Source organism: Abramis brama (genome assembly GCF_963993115.1).
Source record: "Abramis brama genome assembly, chromosome: 1".
NCBI lineage: Eukaryota > Metazoa > Chordata > Actinopteri > Cypriniformes > Leuciscidae > Abramis > Abramis brama.
Window position 1 is genome coordinate 3914762 of NC_139963.1, and position 17004 is coordinate 3931765.

The 17004-nt window shown below is 37.3% G+C and overlaps 2 protein-coding genes across 5 annotated transcripts in view; one reads left to right on the top strand and one right to left on the bottom strand.

Annotated features, from left to right (window-relative positions):
- Positions 1-677: 677 nt before the first annotated feature.
- Positions 678-5117, bottom strand: LOC311079329 (vitelline membrane outer layer protein 1-like). Of its 2 annotated transcripts, none has more exons than XM_084108623.1 (6): positions 4938-5117; positions 1747-1868; positions 1512-1625; positions 1049-1240; positions 944-979; positions 678-769 (listed from the first exon to the last, which is right to left on the bottom strand). In XM_084108623.1, the coding sequence occupies exons 1-4, from the start codon at positions 4938-4940 to the stop codon at positions 1054-1056; spliced, it is 426 nt and encodes a 141-aa protein (XP_083964749.1). In that variant the 5' UTR covers positions 4941-5117; the 3' UTR covers positions 678-769; positions 944-979; positions 1049-1053. The 2 variants fall into 2 exon arrangements, with proteins under 2 accessions (XP_083964749.1, XP_083964748.1); XM_084108622.1 differs by lacking the exon at positions 4938-5117 and adding an exon at positions 2256-2571.
- Positions 5118-9647: 4530 nt separating this feature from the next.
- gprc5ba (G protein-coupled receptor, class C, group 5, member Ba) overlaps positions 9648-17004 on the top strand; it is a 38725-nt gene continuing 31368 nt past the window's right edge. For 2 of the 3 annotated variants that reach the window (XR_014608361.1, XM_084130253.1), the window contains exon 1: positions 9654-10176. The gene's annotated coding sequence lies outside the window, so the exon portion shown is untranslated. Of the gene's footprint in view, positions 10177-17004 lie in introns of all 3 variants that reach the window. The other variant, XM_084130254.1, reaches the window with a different exon arrangement.

Below are 17004 nucleotides of genomic sequence, written 5' to 3' on the forward strand. Positions count from 1 at the left end.
CCCCTGTACCTAGGCCTGCTACTGCTGGGCCATCTTAGCAAGGTATGTTTGAACTATTATTTGTATGTCCTTGCTAAAAAATATCTTTGCATGCCAACAAGTGCCACTTGTGAGAGGATTTTATCAAAGGCTGGAGAAAATATCTGTAAAAAAAAAAAAAAAAAGTAGGCCAAGTCCTTCCACAGCAGAGAAATTAATATTTTTTAATAAAAATCTATAAAAAAAATAAATAAAAGAGACATTGTGGCTTGATTTCTTCTATTAATATTCATTTTTCATGACCAAAATAACATTATGCACAGTGAGGAGCCTACAGGTTACAAGCTTCACATATTAGAAAAAATACAATAAAAAAAACAAAAAAATTAATTGCTTGTCAAGGTTGTTTCAGAACACCTGCAAGTGACCACTAGGTGTCACCATTGAGATGGGTGTCGGATTGTTTCAAGCCTCGACACAATATGGCACATTTGCTTCAACTGTTTCATGAAGCCTCGATCTGCCCACCACTATGGACAATTACACTTAATGTAGTGTTCCTGTAGATTACGCTGATCATTCTCAGGGAATGCATGAACGGATAAGACAATTTAGTGCAGATGGTCTAAAGTGACTTATTTAGCATTCAATGTAATGAATGATCTGATGTAAAGTGTTGTGCAAAACAATGTGAGACTCCAATGTTCTGTTTATAAAGTCTTTATTGCTTATATTTGGCAACCATTTGACTGACAGCAGAAGTTCAGGAGTCTTCAGAAGAGTCACTAACCTACAAGAAAGAACATCATATTTCAACTTCAATAATAAGCGGGATGCAAATGTCCTGATCATCTGCTTAGATTTTAATTTGTGATAATGACCGGCGGCTGACTTTACATTATCCCTTTAAAATTGTATGACATGGTTCATGTTAGTTTATCATAGTATGATGATCAATAATTACAATCCATTTGGTCTTCTTGCCGTCATCCTCCCACACCTGAAAGAATAAACAGATTTAGTTGATCTGCAGTGTGTCAGTCTGAGTTTTTGATTGCGATCACGTCACCTTAATCACACCAGCGAACAGCAGAACATGCGCGCGTCATTGAGAGCGGTGTCGTCTCCACTTCCCTGTGAATCTTCTACCAGTGACTGGATGCCGCAGATTCCGTTTCCAAGACACTTTGGACTCCAGAAGCCCCATTCGCCCCAGTCTGTGCCGGCACCCTCCAGCACAGCACCTCCAGTGCAGTAGAACCTGGAAAAAATTCAGATGGGACAGTATTATGATAAAATATGTAATTGTGCTGTTGGATTGAATGTCAGTCACATGATCACCTGCAGCCGACAGCCTAATCACTGCAATCTTGAACCGCAGCACGACTGCGAGTGTGATATTAACTAAACTGAGTTGGTTTATGGGGGAAAACTGAGTCCTTAAATAGTAAAATAAAACCAGGATGGGTAAGAGATGGTGCTATAATTACACTGGTGCTAGAAGTTATAACATCCCTTTCCCACACACTCACCTGATGTTGTTTGCGGCTGTATCATCTCCGTCTCCTTGGGAAGATTCAACTCTCAGCCGGAAAGATGTCAAGACTCCAGAAGGACACCATTTGATATCTGTCCACTCACCCCAGCTGAAGAAAACACACAAAGAGGTTGCCTGATCAAATCAATTGTTAGTCAAACAAAATCCTGAATTTATTTATTTATCTAGCTTAAACACTGCAAGAATTGTTAATAATTTGAGTCCATTACCCTCCTACTTTGGACTCAATGGTGGTGTATTCCTGTGAGTCTGATGGTCCTTTGGACAGATCGATACAGTGAAGACGAATCCCATTGAGCGCTGTATCATCACCATCAATTGGTCTTTCCACCTTAAAACATTATGCATTTGGCAGATGCTTTCAACTTACATTGCATTTCAAGGTACACATTTACATTCTAATCGGTTCTTGTTTTCCCTGGGAATTGAACCCGTGACATTGGTGTTGCAAGCGCCAACACTCTACTGTGTGAGCTACAGGAAGCAGTGACACATCACATAAAACAACAAGACAATCTTCCATTTGAAAAAGTAAATAACCCAACACTTAGTTACCGTTATCATGCTCTTTAGTATTACACAGACACTTAAATCTTAAGCAGGTGCAGTTCCCTGGAGTAACCTGGAATTAAATGCCAAACAGCAACTCCACTGTTTTGAACCTTTGAAGCGCTCTTCCACCCTCATATTAGCAAAATAAAGTCAATGCCCAACTTACCCTCAGACTAAACCCTGCAGCGAACTTTCCACTTGGACACATGTCCTTAGACCCCCACGATCCCCAACTCTTTCCATTCGACACCGTCAGCTCAGATGCATAAGCTTGGCCATAGCTGAATGCAGGACTTTCTGCAGACGTAACGCTCACATGCCCAATAATGGCTAGCAGTGAAAACATCATGGAAAAGAAGTGATGCATTGCTACAGCACTGGCCTGAATATTGATAGTTAGATTAATTTCTTGGTAAACTATCTGCAGAGAATGATAGAGCAGAGACAATATAGTACCATCACATTCTCAAGTTTATTAAGGACGGAGCCTCATATTTATACACAAGATTAAGCAGAATCATCCACTATGTACATTCCATCCAATCATAATACTCAAAGATCAATCCCTACCATATGTGGCATATTAAGAAATTATGTTTTATTAACAAAGTTGGAGGAGCACATTCAGATAATTAAACCTAATTAAACACCTGTGGAGCACATTCAGATAATCAAACCAATCAACGAGTTAAGAGGTGTATATATATATACAGATAATCACGCTAGGAGTCTGGGCTTATTGTTTTTCACTTGGGGTTTCTTTTCCTCAGCTCTCGGCATCGGAGATTTAAAGGGGACATATCATGCTAAATGCACTTTTTTAGCCCTTAAATGCATTTTGTTGTATATTTGGAGTGTTTAGAAGTACAGAAAAGATGAAATTATTCTCTTCAGGTGCTTCGTTGATATCTTTATATTCTGTTTTGGTCATATTTTTCAACCTGTTCCGATTTTTCTGTTATCTATGATGTTTTTTGAACTATTACGTCACAGTATTTGCAGAGGAACTGCCAAATAAGGACATTGACTTCCGGCCCAACACTTCGAGCAATCCGCCATTTTTATTTCTCGCTGCCATTTTGGGTAACACTTTAGAATACTGTATCTTACTTACTGCATAACTAATAAGGAATTATTGAGGAACTAATAGATAATTATTTATTAACACTTAAGTCACTACTGTTAACTACTAAGGAAGATGTGTTAACTAATTAGTATGTAATAGAATTGTATGATTGTGTTAAGTTTCAGTTAGTTAATCAATAACTAATGAATTATGTCATTACTCTTGAAGAACTATTATTAATTATCTATTAATTAATGTGCAAGAAAAATAACTAAGAAGTAACTACTAATGAACAGTCATACACAGTGACAATAAACCGTTTTATTTTAGCAGTGGAGTGGTGGATGAAGTACACAAATCAAGTACTTGAGTAAAAGTACAGATAACCCAATAAAATATTACTCCAGTAAAATGATAAACTATTGGCCTATTCATTTTCAAAATTACCTTAGTAAATGTACAAAGGTAATTACTTGAAAAGTAAAAAGCACTGATCAATGTTTTTTATTTTATTTTCTAGCCAGTTTTAGTCATTCTTCAGCACTAATAAGAAAGATAAGTGCAGACATTTACTAGGCTATATATTGATCTGCAAATAAGCAAACTTTTTATTTAATTAGCAAAATGTATCATAATGTATGATAACTTATCTATTTTACAAAGGTTTAGATAATACCGTTAATAATGTGTTTTTTACAGTAAGTTTGATTTGTCAGAAGTATGTGGTAATTCTGTATTAATTACTAATGAGTTCCCTATATTCACACTTTAGAATACTGTTCCAGGTTCCAAGTAATTCCTGAAGAATTATCTAATAATTATTTGTTAATTACTAATTAATTTCCTTATATGTTCACTTTAGAATACTGTTTCAGGTTATAAGTAGCCTAATTCCTGGATAATTATTTGATAATTATTTATTAATTACTAATGAGTTCCCTATATTCTCACTTTAGAATACTGTTCCAGGTTCTAAGTAATTCCTGCAGAATTATTTGATAATTATTTATGAATTACAAATAAGTTCCCTATATTTTCAGTTTCCCTCAGTCATTGCCTCAAACATGAATTTACTCAATGGCATTCTATGCTGAGGAAAACAGACACACACAGTACTGTATATAAAATATAAAAACTAATCTGAGGTTAGTTTTGTATGACTGTTCATTAGTAGTTACTTCTTAGTTATTTTTCTTGAACCTTAATTAGTAGATAATTAGTAGTAGTTCTTCAAGAGTTATGACAGAATTCATTATTTATTGATTAACTAACTGTTACTTAACACAATCATAAAAATATATTACATACTGATTAGTTAACACATCTTCCTTAGTAGTTAACAGTAGTGAAGAAGTAGTTAATGAATAATTACCTATTAGTTCTTCAATAATTACTTATTAGTTATGCAGTAAGTAAGATACAGTATTCTAAAGTGTTACCCAATTTTGTAGTCCAAGCTAAAGGATGCAGAAGTTACGAGAGGGTAAGTTAAAATGTTCGGTTGTTGGATGTAGTAACCCACACGCTTCATTACACCGTCTAATGTAGATGAACTGCCGCGCTTGTGGCGCATCTTTAACTGAAAGAACGAGCAGAGAGAGAGACCCGGTCGCGCGCTCACTCTCTCTCTTCAGAGCCAGGCAAAAGTGTAAACAAGACTTCACCGTCTCCAAACTAGACGCTGTCTTGCTCTCTCTCCCTCGCACATATTAATCAAAATAAATCGACACGGTGGTAAAAGGTCGGAAGACCAAAGTTTCATGTGTAAATACAGTAACACACCATTGCGATACATCCATATGAAGACGTTGTTCTACAGGTTCGTTGTCTTCATTTTCATCTCGCTCCGACTCTGGCTCGAACATGTAAGGCTGGCTGGACAAGTCTTCCGTTGTTGACATTTTGTTAATAACGTGTGACTAAAAAGTTTCTGTGCCGCTAGATAATCGTATCTCTGCTATCAAACTACAAAAATGGCCGAACGGGGTGGAGTTGAACCGAGTGTGGGCGGGGTATGAAGTGTCTCAATTGTATTTAAAGAGACCGCACCAAAACGAGTTGCTCTCAGACGCACATCAGAAAAGGGGTAGAAAAGGGGCCTGTGGAGACTACAAATGTATGATTTATATGTAAAAAGGAACAATTTAAAAGCATGATATGTCTCCTTTAAGGCTTGTTCGACTTGAACCGCCGCTGCACAGTAGTGATGGTGAAATGAAGCTTTGTGAAGCACTGGGGCTTTCCCCCTCGACTGTATCGTAAAATGGTTTGGCTCAAAGTTTTTCAACACGTTGCACACTAATGACATCTTGTGGTCAAAAGGTGGAAAAGCTGCCTTTCTGTCCCAGAAGACCGCTTTTTTTCTGTTTTTTTTTTTTTTCATTTAATTAATCACTTTGTGCTCTGTAAACCACAAAGCAATACAAATAATTCTCATAATTCATGTGTTAGTGTTGATGTAGTTCTTATACAATGTATGATCAAACAACTGTATGAATTTAATTTATGAATTTAATTTTTTAATTTATGAAAAAAATAAAAAAATAAATGGGACTAATTCACTTGTACAGAAACAATTCTTATGAATCTGCTTTGATCTACAAATGTAGCCTTATTCACATAAACTTTAGCCTCAGTCCTAATCCTATGAGTTCATAGGCAAGGCTCATGTAGGCATGTATAATCAAAATAAAAGAAAATTGTGTGGAATGGTGAAGCGCTTGTGAACTGGGGAGCTGACATTTTATTTTGTGGGTTATTTAATAAATTAAAGTTTTTTTATTAAGGAACAGGACTTGCATGACACTCGAAACCTGCTCAAGGGGTTCGCACTTTTTGAATCTGAATACGAAGCAGTCACGTGACTGTGTGTGGAAACGAAGCTTCGGACGTCACAGATCACATGGTTTTGGCAAAACGAATCAAGCTCCGATACACTGCTTCAATGTGTGATGTTTAGTTTTTTTGATACAAGCTTCGAAGCCTCTGTGCCAAACGTCACATCCAAAAGAAATGGACACAGCGAGCCCGTAAACTTCAACAGAGATAAGTGAAGTCAATTAGAAGCACTCACTTCCTGATGGCTGAGCGACTGCGCAGACTCAAACTGAGCTTGACAACGTAGATGTGATGTTAGCAGCCCGTCTGACAGTTGTAAGTCTTCTAGTAGCAGTGCCAAGAGAAATCTGAATCATTCCCTTCCGAATCTCGCAGAGACGGAGAGCGTGAGTAGGAGCTGTCCATGAGCTAGGAGCAGGAGCAACTTTATGACTCTCTATGGGCTTCTCCCTTGACTTTATCAGACTTTATGCCTCCACGTCCCCCCGATTGACTGCGAGCTTCTCCTCCTGTCTATACGGTAATTTCCAGAGAGTCGTGTGGATATGACGCAATTGTTAGTCTATTTTTACAAAAACTGCTTCTACGGGGCCATAACGTAAGGTAATGGAGCCTTTTATACATTGTCGTGTTTCTTTAGAAATAAACAATGGACAAATAGAGCCTTTAAATGCCTCAGATGTAAAGTTATTCTCTGTCAAAGTGACACCAAAATGAATGGGAGTCAATGGGATGCTAACAGCAGGTGATGGCTTGCTAACCAATGGCGGCCCCCGTGGTACTCTTTTCGGGTGCTGGATTGCCCCCCTGGTCACATCACTACATCAAAGTACCGTGAGAGCGATTCAAAAGCATAAGGAGCCGTCTGCTCTCTAATTGCTCTCACGGATGTCATAAACCGATCGGTCTGTGCAGCGCCGGTTCAAGTCGAACAAGCCTTTAATGACGCATCACGGCCTACTACGCTACTGTATTTTCATATTGGTCATTGTGGTACTTGGAGAGCCAAATATTTTCTGAGGTGGTACTTGGTGTAAAAAGTTTGAGAACCACTGATTAAGATGATTTAACGAGTTAAGACAATTCTACCTCTCCTATTGCAATGAATGATTGGATTTTTTTTTCAGGGACACTAGCCTACAATACACTGCCTGATGCGATACTGTAGTAGACACTTGCATAGTTTTAATTTTCTCTCTAATATTATCAATCTTGTAAGTAAAGGAGTTCATAAAGTCATTTCTGCTGTGCTCTTTGGAAACTTCAGAAGTAAAAGCTTTTATTTCTTGTCAATTTAGCCACTGTTTCAAATAAATACCAAGGGTTGTGTTTATTTTCTCCTAAGAGAGTCGAAAAACAAGAATATCTATCAGTTTTTATGGCTTTTCTGTAACTAATCGTGCTCTCTCTCCATGAAATGCGAAATACCTCTAGTTTTGTTTTCTTCCAGCAACGCTCTATTTTTCTGGCTGCTCTCTTAAGGGCCCGAGTGTGCTCGTTGTACTACGGCGTTGGACTATTTTCTTTAATCTTCTTTAAGCGCAACGGAGCAACTGTGTCTAAAGTGCTGGAAAAGAGAAAGTTAAAAGTTTCTGTCGCAATATCTAGTTCTTCTAAGCTATCCGGGATGCTGAAATGATGAAACTGATCAGGAAGATTATTAATAAAGCAATCTTTAGTGGCAGAAGTGATAGGTCTAACATATTTGTAATACGGAGTCGGCTTTGCAGCCTTGACTAAATGAAGTTTACACGAGACTAGATAATGATCTGAGATGTCATCGCTCTGCTGCAGAATTTCAACGGCATTACAATTTATTCCATGTGACAATAGACCAGGGGGGCAGCGTTTCATATTATGTTGAAGCTTCCCCGGGCGCAGCCATTGGCTAGCAGACCATCACCTGCTGTTAGCATCCCATTGACTCCCATTCATTTTGGCGTCACTTTGACAGCGAATAACTTTACATCTGAGGCGTTTAAAGACTCCATTTGTCCATTATTTATTTCTAAAGAAACACGAAAATGTATAAAAGGCTCCATTACCTTGTATCTTACGTTATGGCCCCGTAGAAGCAGTTTTTGTAAAAATAGGCTAACGATTGTGTCATACCCACGCGACTCTCTGTCGCACAGTAGAGAGATTACCGTATGGACAGGAGGAGAAGCTTGCGCGCAATCGGGGGGACGTGGAGGCAAAATGTCAAAGTAATTAATCAGAATACCTACTAAAAGTTGCTCCTGCTCCTAGCTCATGGACAGCTCCTACTCACACTCTCCGTCTCTGCAAGTTTCGGAAGGGAATGATTCAGATTTCTCTCGGCACAGCTACTAGAAGACAGATGGGTTGCTCACGTCACATCTACGTCGTCAAGCTCAGTGTGAGTCTGCGCAGTGCGCTCAGCCATCAGGAAGTTAGTGCTTCTAATTGACTTCACTTGTCTCCGTTGAATCCAATGGGGTCGCTGTGTCCAGTTTATATACTGTCTATGCAATAGACCCCTTTTCAGTTGGTAAACATGGTGACTTTTTTTGTGGGCGAAGCTTAGGTGGAGGCAGAACGATCCCTCTGGCCGCTTCACTAACGTTAGTGTGCAAGTTTTGTTAGCTTGTTTTTTAACAATGACTGGAGAAAATCCGATTTTATCTTAATGTGCAAGGTCACTCACAAGACTTGTGTGGTAGCCTACGATCTGCAGTTCTGCCTAGCCAGCGCCAAGGCCAGACAGAAGACGACAATGTAAAGAGTGACATTACGGTGCAATTTTGATGATGTGAATATTTTCTAGAAATAAAAATTCCAGATACAGCATATTCATTTTTTTAACTATGTATTTCATGACACTTTCTTACCAGGTTCTTCAAAAAGTCCAGTCACAATCAAAACAATGTATACAATCATAGATGATTCACAAATAATCACAATCATTTAGAAAACATTATCAAATAAAATTTCAAATTGGAGCCTGTACTCCGTCGATTCTTGCACCCAACAACACAACAAGATGACATTAAATAACAATAATAATAATTTAAGCTCCTTATTATGTAGCCGAATCTGTGCTGGTTTGTATCGGCCGCCTCCAGTTTTCTGTTTGTTTTGCCACCAGCTAACGCTGTGACGTAATTGTGACGTCGGCTCAAAATTGGTCTATATTAGATCTAAATTATGATTATGAAAATGAGTGGGTTCAGAGTTCAGAATATCTCTAAATGCCAATCCAAATTCAACAATGTCGAATTGTATCTCCTTAGTGACAGAGAAAGCTCAATATGGATTATTGAATTTTTAATGAAGAGACCCCCCCCCCCCTAATAAAAATAATAATTTTTATTATTATTATTATTATTTATTATTTTACTTCCATATTAATCATAAAGCTGTTGCTACGGCACAGAATCTGCCCCATACCTTAATGGACAGTCAGGAGTAGGCTATAAAATTGCAATAAATTCTAAGTATTTCTGTAATTATTTCTCTTTTCTCTAGCCTCCTTCACTCTGCATTCACTAAGTATCTACCTTTTTGAAGATAACATAAAATCAATAAAAATAAAAATAAAAAGCTTTGTAAACATGTTTGTGAGGGATGGCTGCTTGTGAGGGGCGGGGCTCGTTTGTGAATGACAGCGATGGGCGGGGCTTGATTGTGACTGACAGCGAGGGGCGGGGCCTGTGCTGCGCTGATTGATTGAATCAAACAGCTGAGAACGCGCGTGATTGTGAAGACAGAGGGAAAGCAGCAGATGCAGTGAAAGAAACAGCAGCACATTAACCGATGAAGAAGAAAGATTCTGCGGCTAACAGATGAAACACGACGAATGTGTGTGTGTGTGTTCGGTGTATGTGTGTGTTGAAGTCGATGATGGTGTGATGAAGAACGAGGACGCCTGACATTTTCGTTTCTCTGTGTCAACTGATGAATTCAGTGCTCGAGGCTGAAAGGGAATACGCGTTTCTCACGGGTTTTATTTCCAGCGCCTTTTATTTGTTGATGTTTGACCTCGTTTATTAATCGCCCGACTACACTGAAGACTAAAGGGGATATAGCCATTTTAAAGAGCTCGAAGAGGAGTAATTGTGCGACCCTTCACTGTGTGAATCAGCTGCAGGAGCCGAGATGTGACATTTCCCACACGCGTATTCAAACATCTCTCATATAGCGGACGCTTTTATCGAGAAAGGTACGTGTACAGATCAGATATACTGTAACAATCATATTTATATATCAGATATAGGCTATTGAAATTACAAGAGCTGTTTTCGGGCAGGTTTCATCAAATGTCGTTGTGGATTCGAATATCGTGTGTGTGTGTGTGTGTGTGTGTGTTTATCTATATATGAAATCAAATCGTTCAAACGTTAACGTTTCGTTGGTCGTTTTAATGTGATTTATTTATGCAAAAATTACATAACGATTCATAAGATGCCTCTGTGGAATAGAGGTGTATAAATATGAACAAATAATCTTCACATTTGAGATGATTTCCTCTGACAAGCATACCATCAATATAAGAATGATTTTTTTTTTTTTTTTTATTCATCTGCATTAATAAATAGTGTATGCAGTTATACGGCAGTATTATCATATTGCTTAATGCGACGATGCGTGATTATGTGACATGAGGAAAATGGGATCTGAAATCTAAAGCAAATTCAGGAGGAGAAGAGGATTGAACATTTTAAATATTATTACCCAAATTAATTAGCATAACATTAAAAACTAGTCACATATTAATGTTATAGCTAATAGCAGAAGCTGGAAAGCATTCATACCCAACCACTGAAAGAGCTTGTGTGATTTTGGGGTGTTTTTTTCTCTCTCTCTCTCTCTTTCTGCATTTCATTTGAGCATCCATGTTTCTAGTGTGCATCTGAAGATTCATCATCCTCATCCTCATCCTGAGCTTAAAAACTTCCCTCTGCCGGCAATGGACCCTTTTCTAAAAGCTGAAGTTGATCACATTAAACCTGCATCTGTGGTTCAGCTCTGACTGAATCCCCTTCAACTACACAAAACATCTCTACACACTCACCCTCATTCATAGCACACACACACACACACATCTCAAAATAGATCTTAACATTTAGAAATGTATACAAAAATAAGCCTGGGATATCAGTTGCAGACTGGTTTATTATTTTTTGCACAATCCAGAAAACAGGAATAATAGGCTGTCTTTGAAACTATTATGAGTGAATTGTGGTTTATTTGGTTGCATTTCATAGTGTTACTGATTTTCATAATCTGCTAGTGCTGGGCAGTAAACCGCTTTTAATTATGCATACTGTATGTATTTTTTAAATCTCCATGCTCTATAATAATTGCTGTGTTTTTGTATGGTTTAATTAACATGCAATTTAGGGTATATTTTAAAATAATGTTAATAAAGTTTCCATGAGAATGCTAACAAGAAACATGTAGCTTAATATTCATAAAAAGCTACAATTCATATTTTTCTGCCTCGTTTGCCACATTAGTTTGCAATGGCACGTTATTACAAACACTCAAGAGTGCTTTAAAGTGATTTTTTGAGTAAAAGCATCTATACTCGTGATGCTAAATGTGGTTATGATGCAGCTGTTACCCTGTTGTGATTCTATATATGTATTTTGGCAGATGGATTTCAATTAAGGCCCTAAGAAAATGTTTTGTTTTGAAAAGGAATATTAAATGTTAAAATGTTAGCACAGCAATGTTAAAGCTGTTGGCAAATCTATTTTCTGTTTTTACTGCATTTTAAAAATGGTTTACGTTCTGCATGCTTCATATATTGTCTTTTTTATTTTTTTTATTTTTTATTCATTCTACATACAGTACACAAAATATGAACAAGTTAAACAATAAAAATATGGAAATGCATACATATGCATGACCATAAGATACACATACACCATACATTGCTGGGTAAAAAAAAAAACATGACAAATAAACATGTCTACACAAAAACAACAAATACACATACACTAAACATCTCGTTTTGATTATATGCACTATTTCATGTTTTATGATCATCCATCCAGGAACTTTAGAAGAGGCTCCATATTTTTTAATTTTTGTGAGCCAAGCAAACCTGATATGACATTACAAACCATTATAGACGTATATAAAGGCATAAAACCATGCAAAGAGATAAAACTACTTTGAAACCACCGGAGTCTTAAAAAATACAGTTTCAGGTTTTTGGTGTTGCCGCCCAGCACTAACTATCACTGGAGAAAGTTACAGGTGCATATTTGCATATACTTGCCTAGTAGTGTTTATGAATGACATTCACTGACGTTTCATGTCGCTGGCATCTAAAAATAAACATTCTAGGGGGAAATATATTGTTAAATGTGCATAAAATGCATGATGTAAATGTGAAACAACCACTGATTTTCCATCTGGTATTCCCACACATTATATTGAATCAATGGGAAATCGTCTGATTGTATTGAGAAAACATTACATTATGAGTCTGTGTGTTTATATCTGAAGTCTCCCTGTATGTTCGTACTATGCAAACATCCTAAGCATGTAAATGGTTGTTTGTTTGACCTCCTGGGAGCCAGGAATAGGCGTTTGTCCTCTGCAGTGTATATGTTAGGGGATTTCTCTGACGCTGCACATGTCTCAGTTTTCAGAGACACCAAATGTTTGGAGGTTTCCCCGTGAAAACAACTTCTCCTTGGCCTTTAAAAATGACTGACATTCATTTAGTGATCAAAGTCTTATGGAAATATGATAATATATTGTAATTATCATTTAAATTGAGTACTTTTCCAATTGTATTTCATAAATCAACATCTCAGGAAACCGTTATGGGGTTTTAAAATTAAAATATGACTTTCTGTTACAGAACAGGGTATTGATTTCATACTCGTCCACTGTGGAAACACCAGGACTCACAGCATGTGCATCAGACACAAGAAGTGAATAGGGAAATTATAATTATACATCAATATTCCTATGAAATATTAGATGATATTATTAAAATGTTGCCAATTATTACTCCCATTATTGCACTTTTTTTTATTACAGGTTGCCCCATGAACACATTAATATGCAAATTAGATACAGTGTATGGATACAACGGGAAAACACATTTATGGCCATTTTACCCACATATTGCAGAAAGTAAAATAGTGTATCAATTCATTCCATTATATCTTTCAGAACATCATCTTTATGCAAAGTTTGGTTAAAAAAAAAATCCTGAAACCTAAAAATGTAATGAAAAAAAAAAAGAACCCTGAAAAAAAAAAAGAGTCCTGATGTCACTACACACAGCATAACATATGAATAAAATATAATTTTGCAAAAATTATTAATTTTTTACTATTTGTTTCTTATGTTCTAAACAATGTGATGACGTGATAAAATACAAAATTCAAAGAACTTTTTTGTTCATGAATTACCCCTGCTTATTAAAAAGTTCAGTTCATATTCGAACATCAGATTGGCGGACGGACGAGACCATAACGTATTACCAATCTCATAATGCTCGTTCTGGAGTGAATGAATGCAGATATAAGCTTTGTATGGCGTACAGAATCACTGTGCTGGTGTGATTAAGTTGTGTTGTACGGTATTGTACAGTAACTGTAAATGATTTAACTATCATTTCATTAACGGCATAAACTGTATTTTGAAGCAGTTAAGATAAAACGACTTTATGTTGGTTAAATTAATATCTTAATTCAGCAAAATATGCCTATAACACTGAGCAAGATGATACATGATAATTTTTTAATCAAATATAATGCAATGTAGCAACAAAGGCTTGTATTGTAATATTTAATTTTTATTTGAATCAGTTTCATGTTTAAGAGCATTCGTACATCGTGAGAATTTTACATTTTGGGTGAGCCATCCCTTTAATGATCTCTATATATCGCTTGAAAAGACCATAAACATTACAGACAACGCCCGAAGTAGCAATTCATTTACAGAAATATCCTAAAAAAACGAGTTCTGTTTGAGTCTTGGGTCCAGGGTTTGTCAGTCAGTAATGCTGTCTGTGGGTCGGGAACATCATTATGGTGCTGGGACTCTCCCAGTGCTCCTCCACCTGCTGGCTCTTCACATTGCAGTGAGCAAACCAGTCATATATATTTAGATCAGTGGAAACATGGCAGCGATCCACAAGTGTTCACGGGACCGTTCAGACGGGCGTGTGAGGAAACTTAGACTATGAAGTTAACAGTGCTCAGCTGTTTCCCATGGTTCCCTGAACCATTCCCAGTTTGTTTGTGTTGAGTAGCCTTGATTTAATGTGAAAAGCTTTGTTTGAACTATAGGGTTCACTTCTCTGAGTATTATGAGCACTTGCACTGACTTCAGCCCATTAATAGTTGCTTTTATCAACTGTGTCACGTCAGCAGCCACTTTTGCTGGAAATCAATCAGTGGGATCATGTTGCTTTGTGGCTGCTGGTGTGAACAAGCCTGAACTGAAACTAGAATAAGGGAAGGGAACACACTTACTGTAGGTTATGTGAACCACACAGTGACGTGACATCATTGACTACGTTTACAAGCTGTTAAAATTCGGGTTATGGTCGGGTTAAGGTCACTATTTGGGTTTCTGAAACATTCGGAATAACCCGTTTACATGCGTGAGCAGAGAGAGTTACTCCTGTATACATGGAGTTTGTAATCAATTGGCAATCATTTCCGATTCTTCTTCCTGTATCCAAAGACAACAACAACAGCAGCAGCACGCGGATAGTGAATAGTTCGGGGCAGATAGCGATCGCCTTTGTTTGCGCTTTCCTCCTCGCTCCAAAAGTGTGGTGCTGTGCTGCGTCTCGCCATGTTTACCTCCGGTATACTGCACGCGGGGTTTAGTATGCGCCGTATCTCCTCAAAAGACCAAGATTCCTTGCGAATAGAACATGCGCAGAACACAAATCAATGTTCCTTTTGATGGGGATATGCCGATACGCGTTTACATGACCAAATATTCGGGTTAGAAAAGGGGTACCCCAGGGATCATATCCGGGTTTTTAAAAACCGGGATATGAGCATATCCGGGTTTTTGCCGGTGTTTACATGGCCGTGCGCGACCGGGTTATTGCTAATATTCCGGTTTTGAACAGGTTATTGGCTGCATGTAAACGTAGTCAATGATGAGATATGCAAATGAGCGATAGAAACCCAATCAGGATTCCCACACCTAAATCAGCCACTGGTCTGGATGAAACCAAGCTGTGACTGCCCACCCATACCATATTTGATCCAGAATCGGGGTTGGGTCGCGATGAGCATGCAGGACTCGTCAGTGAATTAAAGTTTGTGCGTCACCAGACCTGTAAGAAGCCCTTTTTAGCCACTGCACTGCTTAATGTTGTGCTGGGTAATGGGTTAGATCAAACTGTTTTAATAAAGAAGTAAATAATAGCTGTAATTGTTGGCTTTTAATTTGAAAAGTGATTTGGTAAGCGAGCCATTCTTGTGCCAAGACATTTTCTTGCTACTAATGGAGAAATACTGTGCCTGAAAGTAATGTGAACATTCAGTTTAATTGTAAGTGAATATCTTAGTCACCCTGTGTTAGAAATCCAGCTGTTAATGTTATATGTCTATGTGGTGTTTTTAATATGCTTTAAGACAAACCATGTGCAAATTCATAAGCCAACACCAATAATGAGTATTTTCTCCTTAAAACTGCTGTAAAAAAAAAAATCTGTATTTTATATGAAAAATCGGGTACATTAGCAATATAGCGAGTGTATGGTGTATTTTGATGAACTATATGCCTTTCCTTTCTCCACTGACATTCTGAGTTGTTCTGATAATAAACTAATAGTGTCAATGCAGGCAGATCAATATTATTGTTGAATATTAAATTAAATGTTAAAGAGCACCTATTATGGCATTTAAAATGTTCCGAATATTGTTTTAGAAGTCCCCAACAACAGTTTTGCATGCATGCAATGACAAAAAACACTTTAGTTTTCTTATAATATGCATTTATTTTTACCTGTTTTGACCGCGATTCTCAAATGATTCGTTTAGTGAATCACTTTTCAAAACCCCGCCTTTACGTGACGCTAATCTGCGGTGATTGGTCCGATGACCCAGTCAAATGTTAGCAGTGTTTACAGAGATAATACTTATATTGTTTAACACGGAGTACAATGATGCTTTTATCAATTAAATTGTGTTATAATAATGATTATAGTGCACTGCTTTGTAGTTTAAAAAATTAATTAGTAGTAAAAAATTTAAAGTAAGATAAGGAATTTAATGTTATGTTAGCGAGCATAGCCCAGAGTTCATATTGTAAAAGCACAATCAGTCTTTGTTTGCGTTAGCCCGATGCATAAACATAACGTTAAAAAAAAAAAAAAAAAAAAATTCCAGTACTATGAGGTATTACTCTATTATTTAAGACAACTCCGAAAACAACGACAAACACTTCACATATCTCAATACAATTGTTATTGAAGACCTAGAAGCTAAACGGTGCTTACACAACAAACAAAATAATTATTAAGCATGCTACATAAAACATAAAAGCAACAATTATTAATAACACTTAGGCTACAGGTTGGGTTACGGAGGAGGAAGCTGATGCAAATACACTTGGAACTGAACCTTCCTTCAGTATCAGCCAGCTCGCGAATCCAAGTTTGATTGCATTTAAGTTGGTAAAGCAATCATTTTCAAAATGGCGCGAACAAAGCACAAGGCTCGGACTATACTTCTGTGGTATAGTTGTATATATGAATTGTAGCCACTTAGTCTTCAAATGCTCCTCCTTGGGCAGATGAAAAAAGTTTGTTTTTGAGTCGCACTTCAGAATACAGCGTCTCGTTGCCATGACGTTTTCACTGGCGTCTTGGAGCGCAATAAGTGGGCGTATCGTATTCAAATAACTTGACAAGTTGACGTCATCTAGTCAGAGAAAAAGCTTCGGTCTTCTAACGATTCATAAAAATGACTCAGAGTCGACTCTTACTTTTGAAAGACAATAACTTTATATACGGTGCACTTTCATATTTAAAACTTTGCAGGATGTTTTT

Coding starts and splice junctions, on each gene's coding strand:
- LOC311079329 (XM_084108622.1), bottom strand. CDS start 2,456: ATGCATCACTTCTTTTCCATGATGTTTTCACTGCTAGCCATTATTGGG. Junction 1,869..2,255: donor CTGCAGGGTTTAGTCTGAGG/GTAAGTTGGGCA, acceptor TAATGTTTTAAG/GTGGAAAGACCAATTGATGG. Junction 1,241..1,511: donor ACAGCCGCAAACAACATCAG/GTGAGTGTGTGG, acceptor AATTTTTTCCAG/GTTCTACTGCACTGGAGGTG.